Source organism: Leptinotarsa decemlineata, unplaced genomic scaffold (genome assembly GCF_025532065.1).
Source record: "Leptinotarsa decemlineata unplaced genomic scaffold, Ldec_3_MD MMD2_tig00026328_RagTag_RagTag, whole genome shotgun sequence".
In the NCBI taxonomy this organism is placed as follows: Eukaryota; Metazoa; Arthropoda; class Insecta; order Coleoptera; family Chrysomelidae; genus Leptinotarsa; species Leptinotarsa decemlineata.
The window spans coordinates 19,701,367-19,722,189 of NW_027412688.1; the positions used below are offsets into that span (position 1 = coordinate 19,701,367).

The 20,823-nt window shown below is 34.7% G+C and overlaps 2 protein-coding genes across 7 annotated transcripts in view; one reads left to right on the forward strand and one right to left on the reverse strand.

Moving 5' to 3' along the window:
• Positions 1-20,823, reverse strand: part of LOC111515562 (organic cation transporter protein-like) — a 244,514-nt gene that overhangs the window by 72,924 nt on the left and 150,767 nt on the right. The gene's annotated exons all lie outside the window — the stretch shown is intronic.
• The window catches only part of LOC111511319 (organic cation transporter protein), a 98,592-nt gene continuing 82,102 nt past the window's right edge, over positions 4,334-20,823 (forward strand). For 2 of the 4 annotated variants that reach the window (XM_074182798.1, XM_074182796.1), the window contains exon 1: positions 11,573-11,905. Coding sequence is in view for 2 of the 4 variants with exons in the window: in XM_074182797.1 (XP_074038898.1) it covers positions 4,433-4,484 (52 nt within the window). In the remaining 2 variants the exon portion in view is untranslated. Of the gene's footprint in view, positions 4,485-11,572; positions 11,906-20,823 lie in introns of those variants that run through there. The other 2 variants (XM_074182797.1, XM_074182799.1) reach the window with 2 other exon arrangements.

Here is a 20,823-nt window from a genome sequence, read left to right on the forward strand (position 1 = left end):
ATACTCGAGACAGTCGAGACTTTTAGTTCCAAGATATTGGAGATTATATATTTTATGATAGTTATGAAAATATCAAAAATTATTCTTCTTCCCTTTCATCATGTAATGGCTTAGTTATTAAGACTATAATGTATTGACTGTGCATTCAATTATTCAATTGTCAGCTGTCAGCTTCGAGTGCTGTGCACTGCCTCTTCTTCTTCCATATTTTCTTCAATACCGCTACCGTCGAGTAAATTCCGCCACGGTAGCGGAATTCCGCTATGGTGACCTAGTCACAAAACTCATAATCATATCTTACATAATTATGTGTTCTGTGGGCTTAGTCAGTAGGTAGTTTAGGCGAGTTCGTAATGTTTTGGTTAGTTTTTGGGTTTTGCCGTGGTCTTCTTTGGTTAAAATCTCCAAAAGTTTCAACTGCAATTGCGGCAGTCATCTTCGGTGACCTGGTCGAAGTACTTTTCTTGACGTATCAACTGAAACTCGAGTTCGTAATGTTATTATCAATCCATTAGCGATAACGTTGAAAGATTTGGTAGATCGTGTCTGTATCATGATGTTTAAGAATAATAAAGAAAGCCCGAAACCTATCTGCAAAAGTGTATATCCCAATAATTGGAAATCGAGGGCGGCAGTTGTATCGCCAACAGCATATGCAGGAATAACTTCAACGAAGAATCTTGCACTGACATCTGTCGAATTTTTAGTTGTTTTCTGATAGGTAACAGTCCATTAACCTACACTGTAGGTAATTTGAGACTGGTCTGAACGAATTGTTCTTATTTCAGATAATTCAATAAAAAACCGGTATCGGTTTGTTAAACCATTCTCCAGTAAACGGATACATTTTTCAAAACAAGGTCCAAAATATACACTGATACAGTCAAGTAGATACCTACAATCAGGTAGGTACCTACTTGGTACCAGAAACAACGAATGTTACCTGAATTAACAATACCAATACTAAAACAATATCTGTTTTTCTTCTATAATATATTAATATTATCAATTATTGATCTTCAAAAACCTACTTCTGGATTTTTTCCAGCTACCAATAAATCTCGAATTAGTTGTCAAAATTAACAAATTCAAAAGGGGAGATCTGCAAAGTTCTAATTGATTAATGAGGGTTTTGAAATTGGGGTTTTTGAGTAATTTATTTATTTCAACTGCATCCAACAAATTCATATGTTTCCCTTTATTGCAGGTATGGATAATTTTCATGCTTTCTTTATTTATTGTGTGGTTTTTCTTGTAGATGTCCGTATATGTAGATGTATTATATCTGATAATACATGCTCCCGGTAACTTATGTTGAAATTTGTACCAGTCTGGCCGGTATAAACTGCTGGACAGTCACCACATTCTAGTCTATATGCCCGATTTTTTCCACTTATGGGTTTTACATTGAATAACATGTTCCCTAAACTATTCTTATTAGTAAATGATGTAACTATGTTGAGTTTCGAAACATAGTTTTATATGTTTTCGGAGAGTTTTCCCGAATAGCTTATACTGGTATATTTTTTACCTTCTTTACGTTCTCCGTTCTTGATCAATTTTTGGTTTTTATTGGAGATCAGTTTCTCAATTAAGTTGACAAGAATATAGATGATATCTGCTTCATGATCTTCATTTCTTCTTTAAAAGCCTTCTCTGATGATGGAATCATGAATGCTTTATGTCTGAATGCCGATAATTTATGTCATAATAGACTGAAAGAATCTATAGGGATTGCAAAGTCCGTAAAAGTGTTTTCCTATGGACGTCGAACTGTAATTTACTATTGATTTTTGTAATAGTGGGACCCAGGAAGTTAATATACTATTGTTTTCTTCAATTTCGACCGTGAATTTTATCTTATCGTGGAGAGTGTCAAGGGAATTCAAGAACTGATTATCTATATTATGGAATCGGCCGATACTTGATGAAAATCCATAATTAACGTATTCCAAAAACACTTTTATTGTGAGATTTTCACTAAATTGTTTTACAAAAACGCAACACGTGTTTCGCCGTACAATGGCTTCATCTGGCGTGTCTTTCAACTCACGTTGAAAGACACGCCAACAATACAAGTACCATACATTATGGGAATCGTCACTAATAAGTAGGTTATAATAATATTACAATTTCACTTTTTGGTCATAATATAAAATAAATTAATATAAGTAAATAGGTACATGTACACACTTTAAAAATTAATAAATGAAATATAAGTTTATCAATACTGATTAGAATTATTTATTAAAAATTTGAATCAAAAGACCACTGTTTCATGTGGTCCGAGTCAAAATTTTTATTCAAAAACTCTTGAACTGAATAATAGCATTTCTGTACTTAAAACTTTTTCAGATAATTTTTAAATAAACTTGTGCTGAGTTCTCTAAATTTCTTAATTTCACATATTTTATTGTAGCATTTGATTCCTATATAATTGGGATTCTCCTGTCCGATTGATAATCTAGAGAAACATAAATTGATGCTGTCCTTCTGCCGCGTATTATAATTGTGAACATCCTTTCTTGTTTTGAGAGAGTTATGTTTATTTATGATGTGAACAATTATTGAGTAAATGTACAAGCTTGGTAATGACATAATACCCAGCTCAACAAAGTGGTTTTTACAAGATGTTTTGCTAGATAAATTCAGCATGCACCTTATATTTTTTTTTGAGTGATAAATAATTGACCACTATTATGGGCTTTTCCCCAGAAAATCAGACCATATGACAGGCATGACTGAATAAGGCCAAAATATAATAGTTTCAGTACTTCCATTGACACTGTGTTACGCAAGTTTCTAATAATGAAGCAATATGAGCTCAGTTTTGAGGATGTATGTCCAACATGATCGTTCCATGTGAGTTTTTGATCCAAGTGGACCCCTAAAAATTTTGTACAGGTCGAGTTTTCTAATATAAATATATATGTATATATTTGTAATTTTCATCGTTTCGACGTTTCAAGAATCACTTAGATTTGTACTTACATGACTCGAGGACGAGGTCGTAATCTCCCTTGTCACCAAGTCTCGTTACTAATTCTATGTTTGCTGTGTTCCAGTCTAAGTTTGGACTGGTCACTCTGTTGTTCGGGGTCCATATTTATGTTGTTGTAGCAGGTATCTGGTTTGCCTGACCGGGTACCTGAGTTCTTTTCAGTTATCTTGCGTGACAGTAATGTCCTCCATGTTTGTGATAGTCTCTGCGAATCATCTCGCTTGTTAAGGCAGTTGGGGCGTTTTTCAATTTCGATTGCTTCCCGAATTATCCTGGCCTGAAGATTTTTTTCCGTAGCAATGGTCTTGGTGTTTTCGAGGCTTATTGTGTGGCCTGTTTCCTGGTGGTGTTTGAAGAGAAATGATGCTGGATCTGATTTGCGAACAGATAGTTCATGTTCATAGGCTCAGTTAGAAATTCTTCTATTGGTCTGGCCGACGTAAGTTCTGGGGCAGTTTGAACATGGTATTTCGTGTATGTCCTGTGCTTCATTGCGTATCATGTCTTTGGGTGTTTTCAACATAGTGGAGATTTGGTTGCTGGCTGTGAATACTTTCTTTACGTTATGCTTCTTCAGAATTCGGCTTACTTTGTCAGTGGCTCCATGGACCTAGAGGAGAAAAGCTTTTCTCTGGTTGGTTTGTTCCTCGGGTAACTCTTCAATTTATCAATCAAAATCAGCCGAAACCCAAACAAAATTGGTATGACTGAATAGGTATTTTCAATACCTTTCAAACGAGCTGTCACTTGCCATAGGGTCCCATTTAAAATTTTTGGTCACAGTGGCCTTGTGACGTTATTTATGACTATTGCGTCACCTGTTATGACCAGTTAAGAAGCCTACTTCCGTTTATTTCCACCCTCCAAATTTCATTATTATAAGTATACCCGTTCCAAAGATACGAGGGGGGGAGGGGACTTTTGACTAGCACTGTATATATATATTTATATATATTTAACTGTTCAATCTAAGAAGTAGGCAGATTGAGACCCCAGCGTTGAATAATTTCAATTTCTTGTTTACATTTTTTTGATATCTTCTATAGATGTTCGTGGGATAGCGTTTGAAGGATGTTCATACAAAGTCCTCAACAGAATATCTCATGAACACCAATTTCATATTCAGGAATATTTCTACCTTGATATCTTCTATAGATGTTCGTGGAATAGCGTTTGAAGGATGTTCATTCAAAGTCCTCAACAGAATATCTCATGAACACCAATTTCATATTCAGGAATATTTATACCTGAATTGGCTTTCACCAATTCTGTCTCTTATCTGTAATCTCGTTATCATATTATCTTTTGTTTACTATTTTTGCCTACGCACATTATCTTAACGCTGAATCAGCAAAACTTGGAATATTCAGACAAACATCTCCTGTTTATTAACTCACACCGGGAGCTTCAGGACCTAACTTTGGGATAACGATGGACATAAGAGATCCCAACGAGGAACATTCCCTATTGCAGATTCGAGAAGGTGAGCGACGTTAGATAACAGCTTTCATTACAAGAATAGTTGTTTACTTGATACACTACCAAAAATTTTTGAAATAGATTCATCACTTATGTACCTATTAATTTCAAAGAGTACATTGTACAAAATTCTTCCATAATAAATGCGTTTAAGGGGTTAATGCAACTTTGAGAATTTAAATACTATCTATTGAAAAAAGTTCCTAGCGCCTCCTTGGCGACAAGTGATGTCTTTTTTATCAAAAAGAAATACTATGAAATATGTATAACAGAGAATACTTTCATTCGAACAATCCTTTTAGTAAATTGAGAGAAGGCATATAAGTAAAGCTACATACCCGTACTTTCAAGATGCCTTGAGTAGTAATATATCGGAGTGGTTACGACACAATACCACATGTCTGCGGTTTGCCATTTTTTTCTTATATAAAGTTTATAGTTCAAATATCCGTCACGGCTTCTCTGGTTGGAGCGCATCCGAAACATCCAATTTTCTATGACACTGGCGCATAAATCAGGCTGAATTTGACCGATGGCATGAGTTGTGTTGGTTTAGAAGACCACCGTGGTTTGTAACACAACACAACAAAGTTTTTGTTTCGGGGTTGAAATTAGATGATTTTCATGTATTTCCACGTGTTAAAACCGAAAGTGACCATAAACATTATATATTAGCTCTTGTTTTCAAGATATAGTATCATTATATTATATATATATATGTATATTGAGTTTTCAACAAATGAAATATTTCATCACCAACAGTTGGTACACATGTTTGTTTACATAACACCCCTCTCATCAGCTGTTCTTAAGTAGTAAACATAAACTATGTGAGTTTGTCAATTGTACGCACGAGGTTGCTATTGAAATTATCGTGTGAAGTTGATTTTTAAATTAATTTAAGTGCTGATCTGAAATGCCTCGAAAGTGTGTGAATTCTGTCGATAGCTTTTGCTATATATGTGGTGAAATGACATTTAAGGCTCAGAAACGTAAAATGACACCTATCGTTAAGACAGCCTATGAACATTATTTTGGTGTGAAAGTTGGGGACCAAGATAAATCATGGGCTCCTCATATATGTTGTAATTCTTGTTCCGTCATATTGCAAGAGTGGCTGAAAAATAAAAACCGGGCAATGGCTTTTGCAGTACCTATGGTTTGGCGTGAGCCTACCAATCATACAGACGACTGTTATTTCTGCTTAACTCCTCCCATTAAGCAAGGTTTATCTATGAAGAAAAGAGGAACGGTTAAATACCCTAATCTCCCATCTGCTCTTCGGCCTGTACCACACTCAGACAATTTGCCAGTCCCTTCTCCACCCCAAAACTATGAAATTTTAGAGGAAGGTGATGAAGACTGTTTAGAAGGAGCAACCCATCCTTCTACATCCTATGACCCTGATTTTGAGGTAAGCGATAGGTCTAGTGATCCGCACAGAATTAGTCAAGCAGAGTTGAGTGACCTTATAAGAGATCTTCGCTTGTCTAAGGAAAAGGCTGAGCTGTTATGGTCAAGAATACAACAGTGGAATCTTCTAAAACATGATGTGAAAATATCTCAGTACAGACAGCGTCAAAAAGATTTGCTTCCTTTTTTTGAGAAAAAAGAAAACCTCGTAGTTTGTTCTGATGTTAATGGTTTGATGGACTGCTTGAATTTGGATCACACTCCATCTGAATGGAGACTGTTTATAGACTCTTCAAAACTAAGCTTAAAAGCTGTACTTCTGCATAATGGAAATCAGCTACCCTCTATTCATATAGGTCATGCAGTTCACATGAAGGAAACGTATATAAATATGAAAACACTTCTCCAATCAATCAAATATGAACAACACAAGTGGCACATCTGTGGTGATCTGAAAGTCATTGCTATACTCCTAGGAATGCAATTAGGGTTCACCAAGTACTGTTGTTTTTTGTGTCTGTGGGACAGTCGGGATAGAAAATCTCACTATAAAAAAATGAACTGGCCTACCCGAGACCTAAACCCTAATGAGAAAAATATAGTTTACGAGCCTCTTGTAGATCCTAAGGATGTTCTCCTTCCCCCATTACATATTAAGTTGGGACTAATGAAAAACTTTGTGAAGGCCATGGACCAGGAAGGACAAGCTTTTAAGTACTTGAGAGCAAAGTTTACTAGGTTGAGTGATGCTTAAGTCAAGGAAGGCATCTTTATTGGGCCTCAAATCCGTGAAATCGTAAATGTTCCTGCTTTTGACATGATTTTAACAGGAAATGAAAAAAGAGCCTGGGAAGCCTTTAAGGGGGTTGTACATGGGTTTTTAGGTAACAAAAGAGATGATAACTTCACAGCATTGGTTAAAGAGCTTCTTCAAGCTTACCACCAACTTGGATGCAACATGTCCTTAAAAATTCATTTTCTTCACTCTCATCTTAATTTCTTCCCACAAAACTGTGGAACTGTGAGTGACGAACATGGAGAAAGATTCCATCAAGACATTGCCTTAATGGAACAGAGATATCAGGGCCGTTGGAATGAAGCAATGCTTGCAGACTACTGCTGGTCTGTGTGTAGGGATGCTCCCAGAAGTGTTTTATAAAAGACAAGCTAAACGACAGCGATCTTACAATGAATCGGATGGACTTAATTGAAATTTGGTGGTACAAACTTCTTTTATTTGTCAAAACACTAAGAATAATGTTTTTTTTTATTAATTTTGTACTTAAAATATTCTAAAAGAAACATAACAATATTGTTTTATGTACTTTCACTTTTCACGTATAGTATAACTACTCTTTAAGATTAAGTACTGTGTATCTCAAAAACCAGAGCTAATAAAAATTTTTCATTGTTATTTTCGTTTTTATCACCCCAAAATTAGTAGAAATTGACTAATTTAGTGTAGGAAACATTCAAAAAATATTTTTTGTTGTGTTGTGTAACTTATTCTCATACACCTATGACTTGAGAAAACCCCACAAGAAAAAGTGTAAACGGTTCAAATCGCCCGATCTCGGTGGCCAGTTCACCTCCACGTGAGATGCTAGTACCCTCAAATCGCTCGTGCAGAATATCCAATGTGCATGAGCTGTGTGGCACGTAGCGCCGTCCTATTTAAACCGCATACTTTGGTGTCCACATCATCCATTTCAGGCCAAAAGAAGTTGGTAATCATCGACCTAACTTGCTCGCCGTTGACAGTGATGGCCTGGCCAACGTCGTTTCTAGAGAAATATGGACCGACGACGCCACCAGCCCCGAATCCACACCAAACAGTTACTTTTTCGGGATATATTGGACGCTATTGGATCTCATGTGGATTGTTTCCGTTAAAAATTAAGTAATTTTGTTTGTTCACGTTTTCATTCACCCAGAAAAGGGCCTCATCACTGAAGATGATTTTTCGATGAAAAATGGGGTTAGTTGCCAACTGCTCCAGATCCCATTCAGCGAACATACGTCGTTATCTATGGTCGTTTATCGTCAGTTCCTGGGTCAGTTAAATTTGGTACAAGTGCAGGCCCAAGCCACGACGCGACGCAACGCCACGACGCCAAGTTGTGGTCTACGAAAGGCCGATATCTTGTGAGCGACGCGAAATCGACTGCCTCGGATTCTCCTGCACACTCTTACAGACAGCGGCGATGTTTTCGGCAGATCTTATAGGTTTGTTCTGGTTCTACGAAATTCAGGTTCTAGGACGTCAGGATCATGCCCAGTTGATATATGTAGAGCGTTCTGGTTTATTGAAGATATGTTCGGATTGATGAATCCTCTGTTCTGGTTTCGACTGCGAAATGATCCTAAACTGTCTTTAACCATCCCGAATCGTTCTTGCTCCCGAGGCTGAACTGTTGAGAACTGTTCCCATTGCTAATGCGCATTCACGTGAACATTTCTTTGGGCTATTTTCTAGGATGTTTTTTTATTTATTTGATTTAAGTAATTGATGATTGAGGTTAGATAACATTTGAACTGACTACAAGGATACGCTACATAACAAAATAGACATGATCAACAGTATTTTCTTTTCATCTCTTCATATATACGATAGGAGACACAGTGGTCTCCACAAAATGCATTCTGGTTCAACCAAGTGTCCGAGACTATTTCGGACTGTTCGAGATTTTTTGCTTCTACGCATCATGTATTGCACATTTTCCAAACAGTTTCGGATGTTAGAACCAGAACAAACCTTATGTTTTGTTAATGTAGGGGTGTTGGTCGATCGTTTACTAAACCAGTGGACTCGAATGTATTGACCACATTGCGAATAGTCCTCTCAGTGGCGACAAAGGGGGTAAAAAATCTTTGTGCGTCACTTTTTTCCTCCAAGTTTGATGTTTTTATCAGATTGAACAGCTGATAAAAGCGTCTATACAAATACGATAAGATGAAAAAATTATCCCTTTATGTTTGTTTGAAGGTGATTGACAATGTTTCATGATGAATTTCACTAGTTCGGACTTGTCTACTATATAAAATGATTTGAAATCCCTGAAACAACTAAAAAAGAATAATTGAAAATGAATAGCTGAAAATGACAAATATATTAAGCAAAATAAACCTGAAATGAAATAATAGTGAATTAAAATACGAGTAAAAATATAACATAGTTCACGTAGTTCACATAGTTCACGTAGTGAACTACGTAAACTACGTGAACTACGTGACTTGGAATCTCTACACTTTTTATTTTTATTTTCTTTTTTCATTTCTTTATTTTAATTTATTCAATTGTTCTATTTTTACTTGTATTTTAATTCACTATTATTTCATTTCAGGTTTATTTTGCTTAATATAATTGTTATTTTCAGCTATTCATTTTTAATTCTTCTTTTTTAGTTGTTTCACGGATTTCAAATCATTTTATATAGTAGACAATGGAAGTCCGAACTAGTGAAATCCCTTAATGGTTTGATTCAGGCTATTCTGCAACATTATTCAAAATAAGGGGGACAACCTATTTACTTTTGATTTATTTACCTGTTAAAGGATGACATAACTCATGACATTATTACCGAAATGACGTTAATATGTAAAGTGAAAAATGATTTAACCACGGCACTGCTTGTACGAGATTCTTGATTTTTTAAAGATGCTAATACGTTTTTCTTGAGTTTTTTCGTCGAATTTGATAAAAATAGCTGCGTAAACGCAAGCGAAACATAAGTGGAACCACCTATTGGTGTGACCCCCAAGTCAACTTGCCAAGTTTTTATGTCAGTGTTTATGTATATATATATATATATATATATATATATATATATATATATATATATATATATATATATATATATATATATACTAACCCTAGTGGTAGATGCAACGATATTTGTGAATGTAAAAAAAAATACATAAAAAAATCATGAGTTTTGAAATGATTATTCAAAATTGATACTTAACGACTGAATAAACTGTTGATTACTAATAAAAATATTCCGCCAGAAACTTTCTTTTTGAAAATCTTTATTTTTATCAAGTATTCAATTTCCAGAACTACTCATTTCGTTTTGGAAATCTTTCGAACAATGCACTTTTTTTAACACATTTTCAAATAACATACGATAGCGTGGAAGGGCCCCAGCAAATTTCATTAAAAATAAAACTCATTAATGTTTAATGTTGGAATCTCGGAATTTAATGAAATTTCGATTTCGAAGTTGGAACTTAACAATAAGACAGCAGGAGCCTCGCAAGGAAGAGAATCCGTCACAACCAGTGTTTGCACTTCCCTACATCAGAGGATTATCGGAGAGGATAAGAAGAATTGGTTCCAAGTACAACATCAGAACCTGTTTCAGATCCGGTAACACTATCCGTAGCAGCCTCACGAAAACCAGGCCACCGAACGCGGACTGCGATTCCAAGAATTGCATTTACCGGATACCCTGTGAGAGCGGAAAATCCTATATTGGTGAAACTAAGAGGCCATTGAATGTTTTCATTGCCGAGCACAAGAAGCACACACAGCGAGGGGAAACCAGCAAATCAGGAATAGCTGACCATGTTTGGACCCATCAACACAACATCGAGTGATCCCAAGCTGAGATCTTGCACAGAGAGGAACATTGGTTTAGGAGAAAATTCAAGGAAGCCGCATACATGTTGTCCAACAACGTATTCAGCCAGGTCAGCGTAGAAATACGCAATATATGGAAACCCATCATCAAGCGAAAAATGGCCAACTCCCGCCAAAACGGTCATCTCCCACGGAACCAGTGAAGCGGAAAATGGAAAGCAGGGATAAGTGAAAGTGTTTGAACGACCTATAAATAGTCATCTCTCGGAGGAATCAGTCCAGTCATCACCCGAAGACGATTGTAGATACTAACAATCGAAACGTTGTGAACTAACGTGACTGGGAATCTCTACACTTTTTATTTTCATTTTCTTTTTTCATTCCTTTATTTTTATTTTGTTTTTATTTATTCAATTGTTATATTTTTACTTGTAGTTTATTTCACTATTATTTCATTTCAGGTTTATTTTGCTTAATATAATTGATTTTCAGCTATTCATTTTCAATTATTCTTTTTTAGTTGTTTCAGGGATTTCAAATCATTTTATATAGTAGACAATGGAAGTCCGAACTAGTGAAATTCATCATGAAACATTGTCAATCACCTTCAACTTCCCATTATTATTTTTATAATCACCAAAATTTATTATTTTTTTGTGCATACCCTAACGGGCATTAGCATTCAGCCAATCTTTGAATAGCTGAGTAAGAAAATTAATATATTATAGTAGAACTAATCCCTCAGCTTTCATTTCTTCGAAAGTTGGGAAATTTTGCTGGTTGGGTTGGGAAAATTTGGATTCCCCCCCTTGGTTTTTCTTTTCGCTACGGCCCTGATTGAGAAGCAGACTATCAAAAATTATTCAAATTCCATTAATTGAAATTTTGCTGATATGACCTATTACATAAATATATACATTTCTATATACCTACATAAAATTCACCTCTAAATGGGTGTTTGCCAACACAATAGCCGTACCTACCTATAAATTGTATCATTACCATTCTTTTCCTTCCGTTTCTATTCACCAATCGCTGGTGTAATCGCGATCCCTCGCTCTCAAAACATCCGAGAGTTAAATAAAACCGATGTCGAATTGTTTTCATTCATCATTCGAACAAACTACGAAACACCGGTGGATGTTTCAAATAACTCGACAGTCACAGTGATTCTCTGAAACGGGAACCATAACATACTTTAATGTTCGTTCAAATAACATTCGATTAATCAAGCTCTTGTATCGCTTCGCGGGAATGCAAAAAGTTTAAAACCCTGCGGTTATTGGGTATTCCCTCTACGAGTAGTGTATTTCTTAACTGGTTTACAGACTCCTAGCGAGAAGAATTTTCAAAGTTTATCAATTGGTCTTAGTTACTCTGTACTCTTGCTAGCTAGTGTTTTAGAGAGATCGATAGTGAAACCCAAACAAGTAAGTAATTTATATCCTCTTCCAAAGTTTTTCACGCTATTATTTATAAAACGAAATTTTGAGAAGAACTTTCGAATTGTCAAACATATTTGGCAAACTATTATTTTTATTTTCAGACATACAGTTTGAAACTATATCGCCCTAGAATATATTTATGTTGTTACATCGTGCAAAAGCCATTTTGATTTGGAAAAATTCGTATATGAAATATTGTAATTTTCCGAGTAAGACTGATTCAGTTATATGCGAGATTAGGTATATGGTTACCCAAATTCAAATATAATTAGGGAGAATATCATGTAAATACGGACTTTCCTCCAATAATATCTAATTGTTGTCTATTAAAAAAATATATGAAAAGAACAGGTGATGATTCCAAAATGTTTCAATTACTTTCAGTCATATCAAAATATCTTCAAATGACAATGCCGAAATTTCATTTGAATATTTTGTTAAATTTGTCTTAAGCAGATTGAGATTAGTGTAAATTTTTTTTCTCCAAATATATCATTTTTATTAAACGGTTTTATTTTGGCCCTGTTTGTTTGTTTGGGTCAAATTCACTAATTGAAGTTTGACCCCCTTTCTGCTGACAGATTGATCGTTACATACATTTAGTTTTGATGACGATGAAATTTAATAAATTCTATTCAGGAGACGGCAAGTAGTTTTAGGTGGGGTCCGGTAACTGTGGGAAAATTTGTACGAGGTCCAGAAAAAACAACTGATTGAATCAAATTCTGAATTATAAAACACAAGACTCAAAATTAATGTGAAAAAGTACACTAACGGTCTTGAGCCAGTTTTTTATAGTTTGGTTCTCGAGAGGAACAGCAAATTCGAAGTGTGTCTTCTAGGTGGGCGTCCATTAATCTCGAGCGATATTTGTTTTCAAAAAAAATTTTCTGTGAGAAAAATGTTTCACATACATATGTCGAGCCAAACAGTGGCCAAATTTATATCTAGTTTCTTGCAATTTTCATATTTTTCTGGAACATGATTGGTTCAAAATTCTTCAGTGGATACCGTTTAATATATTTGCAAAGACACATTTTCTTACAAATCTTACAAATCAATTATCTCTATTTGATCACTTAAATGAAATGAATAAAAATACTTTTGTCTAAATACCACTGGAAAATTTTATTTTACGACCGGTTTCGGGTTTGATCCCATTATCAAGTAAGTTTTATACTTGATAATGGGATCAAACCCGAAACCTTACTTGATAATGGGATCAAACCCGAAACCGGTCATAAAATAAAATTTTCCAGTGATAAGTTTTAAATGGGATCAAACCCGAAACCAGTCGTAAAATAAAATTTTCCAGTGGTGAGTTTTATACTTGATAATGGAATCAAACCCGAAACCGGTCGTAAAATAAAATTTTCCAGTGGTATTTAAACGAAAGCGTTCATTTTCATTTTCATTTCATTTCATTTAAGTGATCATGAATTACCATAAAGTAAACAAGTCATCAATCACACATATCTCTATTCGAAGTGATGCCTTTGGTAGCCACATCTGTCTATTTTACTGCTACATCAACTTCAAATGACGATTTAAAAAACAAAGATAGCCTGCCCATCTCTGCAAAGTCTTGGAATCTTGTAGCAAATTCGTTCCTAAGATCGGCCAGAAATTTTACAAACACTGCAATTTCCCCTTCAGAGTTCTTTTTATATTAAAGAATTATCGAAATATGAATACATTTTTTTCCTCGACCTTTTTTTTGGGTATTTGTTACCTTCCACCATCTGAAAAAATATAAAAATTATAATGATAGGCAAAATTGTTAAATACGACAAGTTACTGATAAATCGAACATTTTTCTTTGTGAAAAATACTTTGATTTTACGCAGTAACTTATCGGGGTAAACTAAAAAGTTTGCCCTTCTACACTTGTATATAAAGTCCTCCATTATAATTTTTATATTTTTTCAGATTGTGGAAGGTAACAAATACCCAAAAAAAAGGTAGATGAAAAACTGACTTTCCTCCACAAAAAATGACTTTCGTTGAATATGAATAAATTCTTGTCTTGCAATATCTTTTTCAAAGATATCCAGCTTGCGACGAATAGCAGACACGTTTTGTATCAGATCACATATTAATTTTCCATTTCCTTGTGATTCTGTGTTGAGCCACGACCAGCATATTACGCTTGTTTGTGCTTTCTGGCTCCCTCCGTATCTAAGTTTTGCAAGAAAGAGGTTACTTCTTTTTTCATCAGCCAGAAACTTTCAATAACTTGACCTTTACTTAGCCAACGAATATTTTGTGGTGTTGCAGTTACGTCAGAATACGCTGTCAGAAAGAAACTCCTTGAAATGTCGGTGCTGAAGAGCAGAATGAGATCTCATAAAATTAATCAACTTGACCAAGCTGTCCATCACTTCTTTCAGTGTAGCACTAAGTTTTCCACAAAGGGCTTCCTGGTGAATTATGCACTGATACGATTTTATCCCTGATTGTCATTACTACATCTTTTTCTTTGCCAATCATTGCTGGGGCCCCGTCAGTTGAAAGCGACGACACCATTTTATCTTAACTAATGTTAGATTTCGTAATAAATTCATCAATGACCTTGAATAAATCTTCTTCTCGAGTGTAACCTTTCAACGGCAATATTGCTAGCAACTCTTCCCTAAAAATCTGATACTCAATATCAAGAAATCTTACGAAAATAGTCATTTGTTCATCATCAACAATGTCACATGATTCATCAAGTGCTATGGCGTAGCAAGGTGCCTTTTACAGAAGTTCAAGAAGAGTGTTTTTAATATCAGCAGCAAATATTTCCGTTTTTCGTGTATTACTTCTCGTTGATAATGAAATACTTTGAAATGCAGCGACAACATCTTTTTCTTTTCTGCTGTTTACTAAGCGTGCAGCACACATGTAGCGCTGCTTCTGTGGATTTTTCTTGCTTGCTTATGCAACGAACTAGTAATTTTGTGCTTTTTTTGTGAGAACTGAGGTTGAAGTTTTTCTTTACAAGCCTTACTGCCAAGAGGAAAGTTTTTGTGGATTTGCTGATGAGTTGTTTCGTAGTGTCGCTTCAAATTATCACTCTTAACAATAGCGACAGTTTTATTGCATATAAGGCACATTGAAACCGCTTGAGGTCTATTGGGCAGCGCAAAACAATATTGTTCAGTCCATTCTCCCAGAAACCTCCTATTTTCACTGTCCACTTCACGCTTTTTAGAATCCATATTAGCATAGGTACAAAAATATTATGAAAACGCGAACAATCACAAAACAAATGAATGGTTGCTCCGCGGTTTGCGCTACTACTGACAGTTTGCTTCCCCCACCCACACGCTCGCACCCTGATTTTGATATTCGCTCGCGATTGTTTCAACAAAACAAAATAGTGGCAAGCGCGCACAAACACACATCATACACAGGGTAGATAGGAAACTAATAAAACCATATCAGTTGTAGGTACTTGTAAAACAGGTTGACTAGGCAACTTGAAATAAAATGAGTACATACTTAGTTGAATTCTATGTGGCTTGAAAATATTACTTCAATTAATATAGGTATAGTATACCTTATATAAGGATTGATTTTTTTAATTGGTATATAAAATATTACAATATTTGGTGGTCCGATGTTTGACTTTTCGCGATCAGCAAACGGACCGCCGTCCGCCTGTTGCCGACCGTAACATTGTAAATCCACGATGGATTACATATTGTTTCACAAGTACCTTAATATGGGTATCAAATATTAGGGCTAGACTAGTAGAATAGTAGTACACTTTGAAAAAGATGCAAATTCAAGATGGCCGCAGTTTCAAAATGGCGGATTATATATTACCTTGTAATACTGAGGCACTAAATGAACTAAACAGAATGAGAAGGATTAGAAACTAAAAATTTGAAAATAAAATAAGTAAAAAAATTCTATGTTGAACGGTTTTATTGAAAAAGAAAGAAAATAATGATGTAGATAATGTACTAAAATATAGAGAATAATTTGGAAGGTCCTAGTTGGCAGTCATCACACCACTCTCCTCAGCAATCTAAGGTATTGATCAGATAAAAAATAAATAAAATCGTTGGGCGAAGTATTTACTCAGGTTACACTATGCCCAACGATTTTATTATTTTTTTTATCTGATCAATACCGTATTGCTGAGGAGAGTGGTGTGATGATTGCTACCTAGGACCTTCTGAATTATTTTTTAGTTTTCAGTACATTATCTACATAATTTTTTTTTAAATTAACTCGTTTAACATATTTTTTTAAATGAATTTATTCGAAATTTCTGTAGCGTTAAAAGCGTATTCTAATGACTTGCGCTTCTTCAACTTAATTTTTGGTGCAATTTGGGAAAATTGTCGTTTTTGGGAGAATTCAATTGAATCTACGAAAAACTCTTTCATTTCATTGAATTCAACCTAATAAGAGATATGAAAACATTAATATTAATCTCCCTAGTCAAAAGCAATAAATATTTCAACTCAAATTACATTGATTTCGTTTTTTAAAAAAATGATTGAGAGTTGAAGATTTTTTTATATCAACCATTTATTTCTGGTGTGTTGAGAAAATATTTTCCATTGGTACATACTTCAAGTGAATAAATTACTGATTGTTATCATTTTTACTAATGACTGTTTATATTCTGAATGAATAAGCTGTCCCAGTAACTGAGAAGTTTCGTGAAAATACACTGTCTGTTCAAAAAATGAGGTGAATATTCATTTTTTTCCAAAAATATTTATTTATCCAAAAATATGTATTTATCCATCAATACCATCCATCAATATTATGTCCCTTTTAAAGTAGTCCTCCTCAGATATAATACACTTTTGCCAGCGTTTTTTCTAATCCTCGAAGCAGTGTTGATATGCACTTTTTGGTATGTGCTTGGTATGTGGGTTTTAATCTCCTCAATTGTCACAAAACACCCGTCTTTCATGGGTTCAATCTTGGGAACAGGAAAAAGTCGCAGAGGTCAAATCTGGTGAATACGATGGCCGAGGCATAATTACAGTGTTGGTTTTGGCCAAAAAGTTACGAGCAAGCAATGACGAGTGAGCATGTGCATTATCATGATGCAAAAACCATTAATTGTTTTCCCACAATACCAGACGTTTCTTCGTATTGCTTCTCGCAAGCGGCGCCTAACTTCAAGATAATGATTCTCAGTGACAGTACGACCTACCATGTAGCCAGCACTCGTGATGCACTACGCCATGGTAATCGAAGAAAGCTGTGGCGTGTTTTTTTGGTCTTGGCTCTCCGGGGCTCTTCCATTAAGACGATTGGACTTTGGTTTCGATGTCATAACCATATAACCATTCAAAAAGACACTTTATTATGAGATTTTCACTAAACAGTTTAACAATAACGCAACATGTGTTTCGCCGTACAACGGCTTCTTCAGACGTGTCGGAATAAAGACACGCCCACAGAAGCCATTGGATATATAGAAATGTATTTTTCTCAAGAACCTCATTTTGTGTTTTCCATGGATATAAAGGGTGTTCCAAATTGAGTCGGCACCATTGCCAACACCGTAATTATTATACTACGAATTCGGTTAGGGGAGACCGGGTTTGGAATTCACATTTTTTGTCTTTTGTATTTTTATTGCCCTTTTTCATAAATTATCAATGATATTTTTAGGTATATCAATAGTAGTGTTTTCATACTCTTTTGAAAATATTTATTTCCAACATCATCCATAACGGAAATTATAACAATGGAAAAGAAAAAGTGTGACTTTTGACCCCGGACCGGGGATGGTTGTCCCAGTATCTGGGGCAGGTAGTCACATAGTTATCTAACTGAGAGATATAAAAAACATCCAAATGAATATTTACATTTGCTTCAAATAAAAAAACTTCAATACTTGGAGCCATATAGGTGAGTATGTATTTCTCGAATTCTTTTTTCTGTTTGTAGGTGAAAATTTCCCTGTGCCTTTGATAATTAAGTTTTGTTGATGATATTGATAACAACATGTTGCTTATCTCTTCAACAGTGTATTTTTCACAAAACAGTGTCAGACTGCGATAATAATTAATCCCAAAATCACTTATCTTGCAGCACGCAGTATTACTGCGTGAATACTAGTCGATCAGTCATGATACCATGACATTTCTATCATTTTCTCTAAGACAAACAAAATTGTATGCAGCAGAAGCTCAAAGAGCCAACAAAAAACGCAGCTCAAATATACATGGCGTCGGTTGTCACATGTGACCACGAGTCCCAAAACACATTTCAAAACATAACCCCCAAAATAACTCTGAATCAATATATCTATTCATAAAAACGGATAGTGATATCATGAACCACATATGTCTCATCAAAAATACATGAAAAAATATATATCTACGAAAAATCATAGTATACTCTTGAAACTCGACACAAATGCACAAAAATTTACTTTCGCCGCCTGAAAAAAACAAATGTACCTATCTCCGTCACACAGAGTGAGTGTGTACTGAAGTGACGTTAAAATGATGGAATTGCTCTTGCGATCCTTCGATTTTGTTTGATAAACTCTTTCGTTCGTTCAATTTTCCAATATGGCCGCTGTGACAACCAACCCAGTCGGTAGCCAAGCGGTTCGGCGTGGGTGCTTTGTTCACTCACTCGAATTGACTGCCGTGTTGGTCGGTGGTTCAAGCCCTAGTCTGAACGATCGATCTTCACTTGCTACCGACAACCCGTGTTAGGAATCACACGTTAAAAGGTAAGACCTCGTTAATCCTTGGCTCGCACAAGTTTCGACTTCTGAGGGTTGTCGTTCGTAGGGGTGCGACAGCTGGTTAACGGAAAAACAGATTTTAAACAGATTTAAACCATACCCGATCTCCCCTAAATGGGCAAACTAGTAGCATTTGTAGCCTTCTCGATTTCTAAAACAAAAAAATTGACAGTAGCGGTTTCAAAATACTTCATATAAAATGTTTCTTTTCATGACCCTATATTTTATCATGCATTTGGATTTGTAAAAACATTCTCAACATTCCACCAAATTATTCAACGAATTCTAAAGAAACATAAGATTTCCCCCTATAAGTTAAGACCAGTACAAACACTAGAACCGGGTGACTCTGAGAGACGATTGGGGTTTTGTCGGTGGTTTATGAATAAATGCAGGCAAGATCCAAACGTCTATAGAAATATTATATGGAGCGATGGGGCTAATTTCTCAAATTGTGGAATGTATAATAGAAAGAATTTTCATTATTGGAGTAGACCATTTCTAGTTCATGCTTACAATTCACAAAGACCCTTTAGTATTAATGTTTGGTGTGGTCTATTTAGAGGCAGAATTATTTTCCACCATGGTTTCTTGAACGGATCCCGTTACATTAATTCATTAACAAGAATGTTGGAAGAGTTTTTTGATGATCTTGATCTGGAGGCTCGTCGGATGATCTATTTTCAGGACATAATTTCAGTGGCGTAAAAAGAACCTTGCGAGATTGTTTTGGAATCAAATGGATTGCTACAAATGGTCCTGATTAAGTGGCCTCCTCGTTCACCAGACATGACACCTTTGAATTTTTACTTTTGGAGATTTCTAGGAAATGAGGTGTACAAAATGAAACATAATAATGTAGATGAACTAAAAAATTAAATTGAAACTATAATTGATAGAATTGATGGCCAAATTGTCTTGAAAGCAACACGTAGTGTTGCTCGATATTTTGTAGCTTTTTATTCGGCAAAAACAAAGAATTTTTTTTTATTATTGAAAGAAAGAAATAAAATATATAATAATAATAATATAAGTTTATTCTTGACATTTTATAATATATACATCGTTAATAAACAAACTCCTAAAAAATTGATAATAACCTTGAGAAGTAAAACTTGTGCCAAGGTAAATGATATATACCATCTCACATATTTTCATATACAAAGTATATGAACATATGTGAAAAAAGAAAATAAAGAATGAATACATAAATTTAAAATATGTGCTCAATAGCAATATATGAATAACTTAAATGAAATTATTCAGAAATTTAGTTGATCAAATGTATATCATTATTTCTTGAAATTCATTATATCATGAAAAAAATTTCGTGAAGTCCCTATTATCCATTCTGTAATTTAATTTTTATATGAAAAGAAAAGATTTGGAATTTTTTATTTGATGAGGCAGCTTATCAATTAAATGGTGTTCCATTTAAACAAAATAATTTTATGAAATATTTTGAAAACGCGACTGTCATTGTTTTTGTTATCGGCATCCAGAAGACCATTAAAAATGCCACTAGTTTGCCTATTTAAACGAATTAGTAGCATCAATAACAACGGATTTGGCAATGGAACACTCTGTATATTTATTTTCCATGTCTCGACAAAAACAATTCACATATTGCGTTTCTCTAATTGAAGTTTACGACAGTGATTGATTGCGATTATCGGAAGGATTTATTTCAGAAATGAAATCAAGGTTAGTGATATAAGAATAAATATTTGGTTTAGTTAAATTTGTTACATGAGTCTAAAAATGAACGTATACAAATTGATGTGAAAAAAGTGAAGTAGGTAGTATTTCTTGATAAAAGTGTTTTTGAATTCATCTCTTCCATCGTTGAATTTTTCAATATCGATAGGAAACCATGTGGATATTTGGTATTCTTCACTTGTTAACAATAAAAGAAATATTCAATCTTTGTATCGTACTCAAATCTTTGTTGCTGATACGAAATAGATTATTTACAATGCAACAATGTTTGATTCCAATGCTATAAAAATATGTTCATTCTTCAGAAACCCTGCAGCTGAAAAAGCAAATACGCCACTTGAATCAATGAAATCGTACCGGAGCGCCAATTGATTTTTGTTGTTTCATAATTTTATGATTTGTATTACTTTCTTCTTTAAAATAAGTAAAAGTAGAAAAAAAAAACTACAAAAAGAGTTTATTG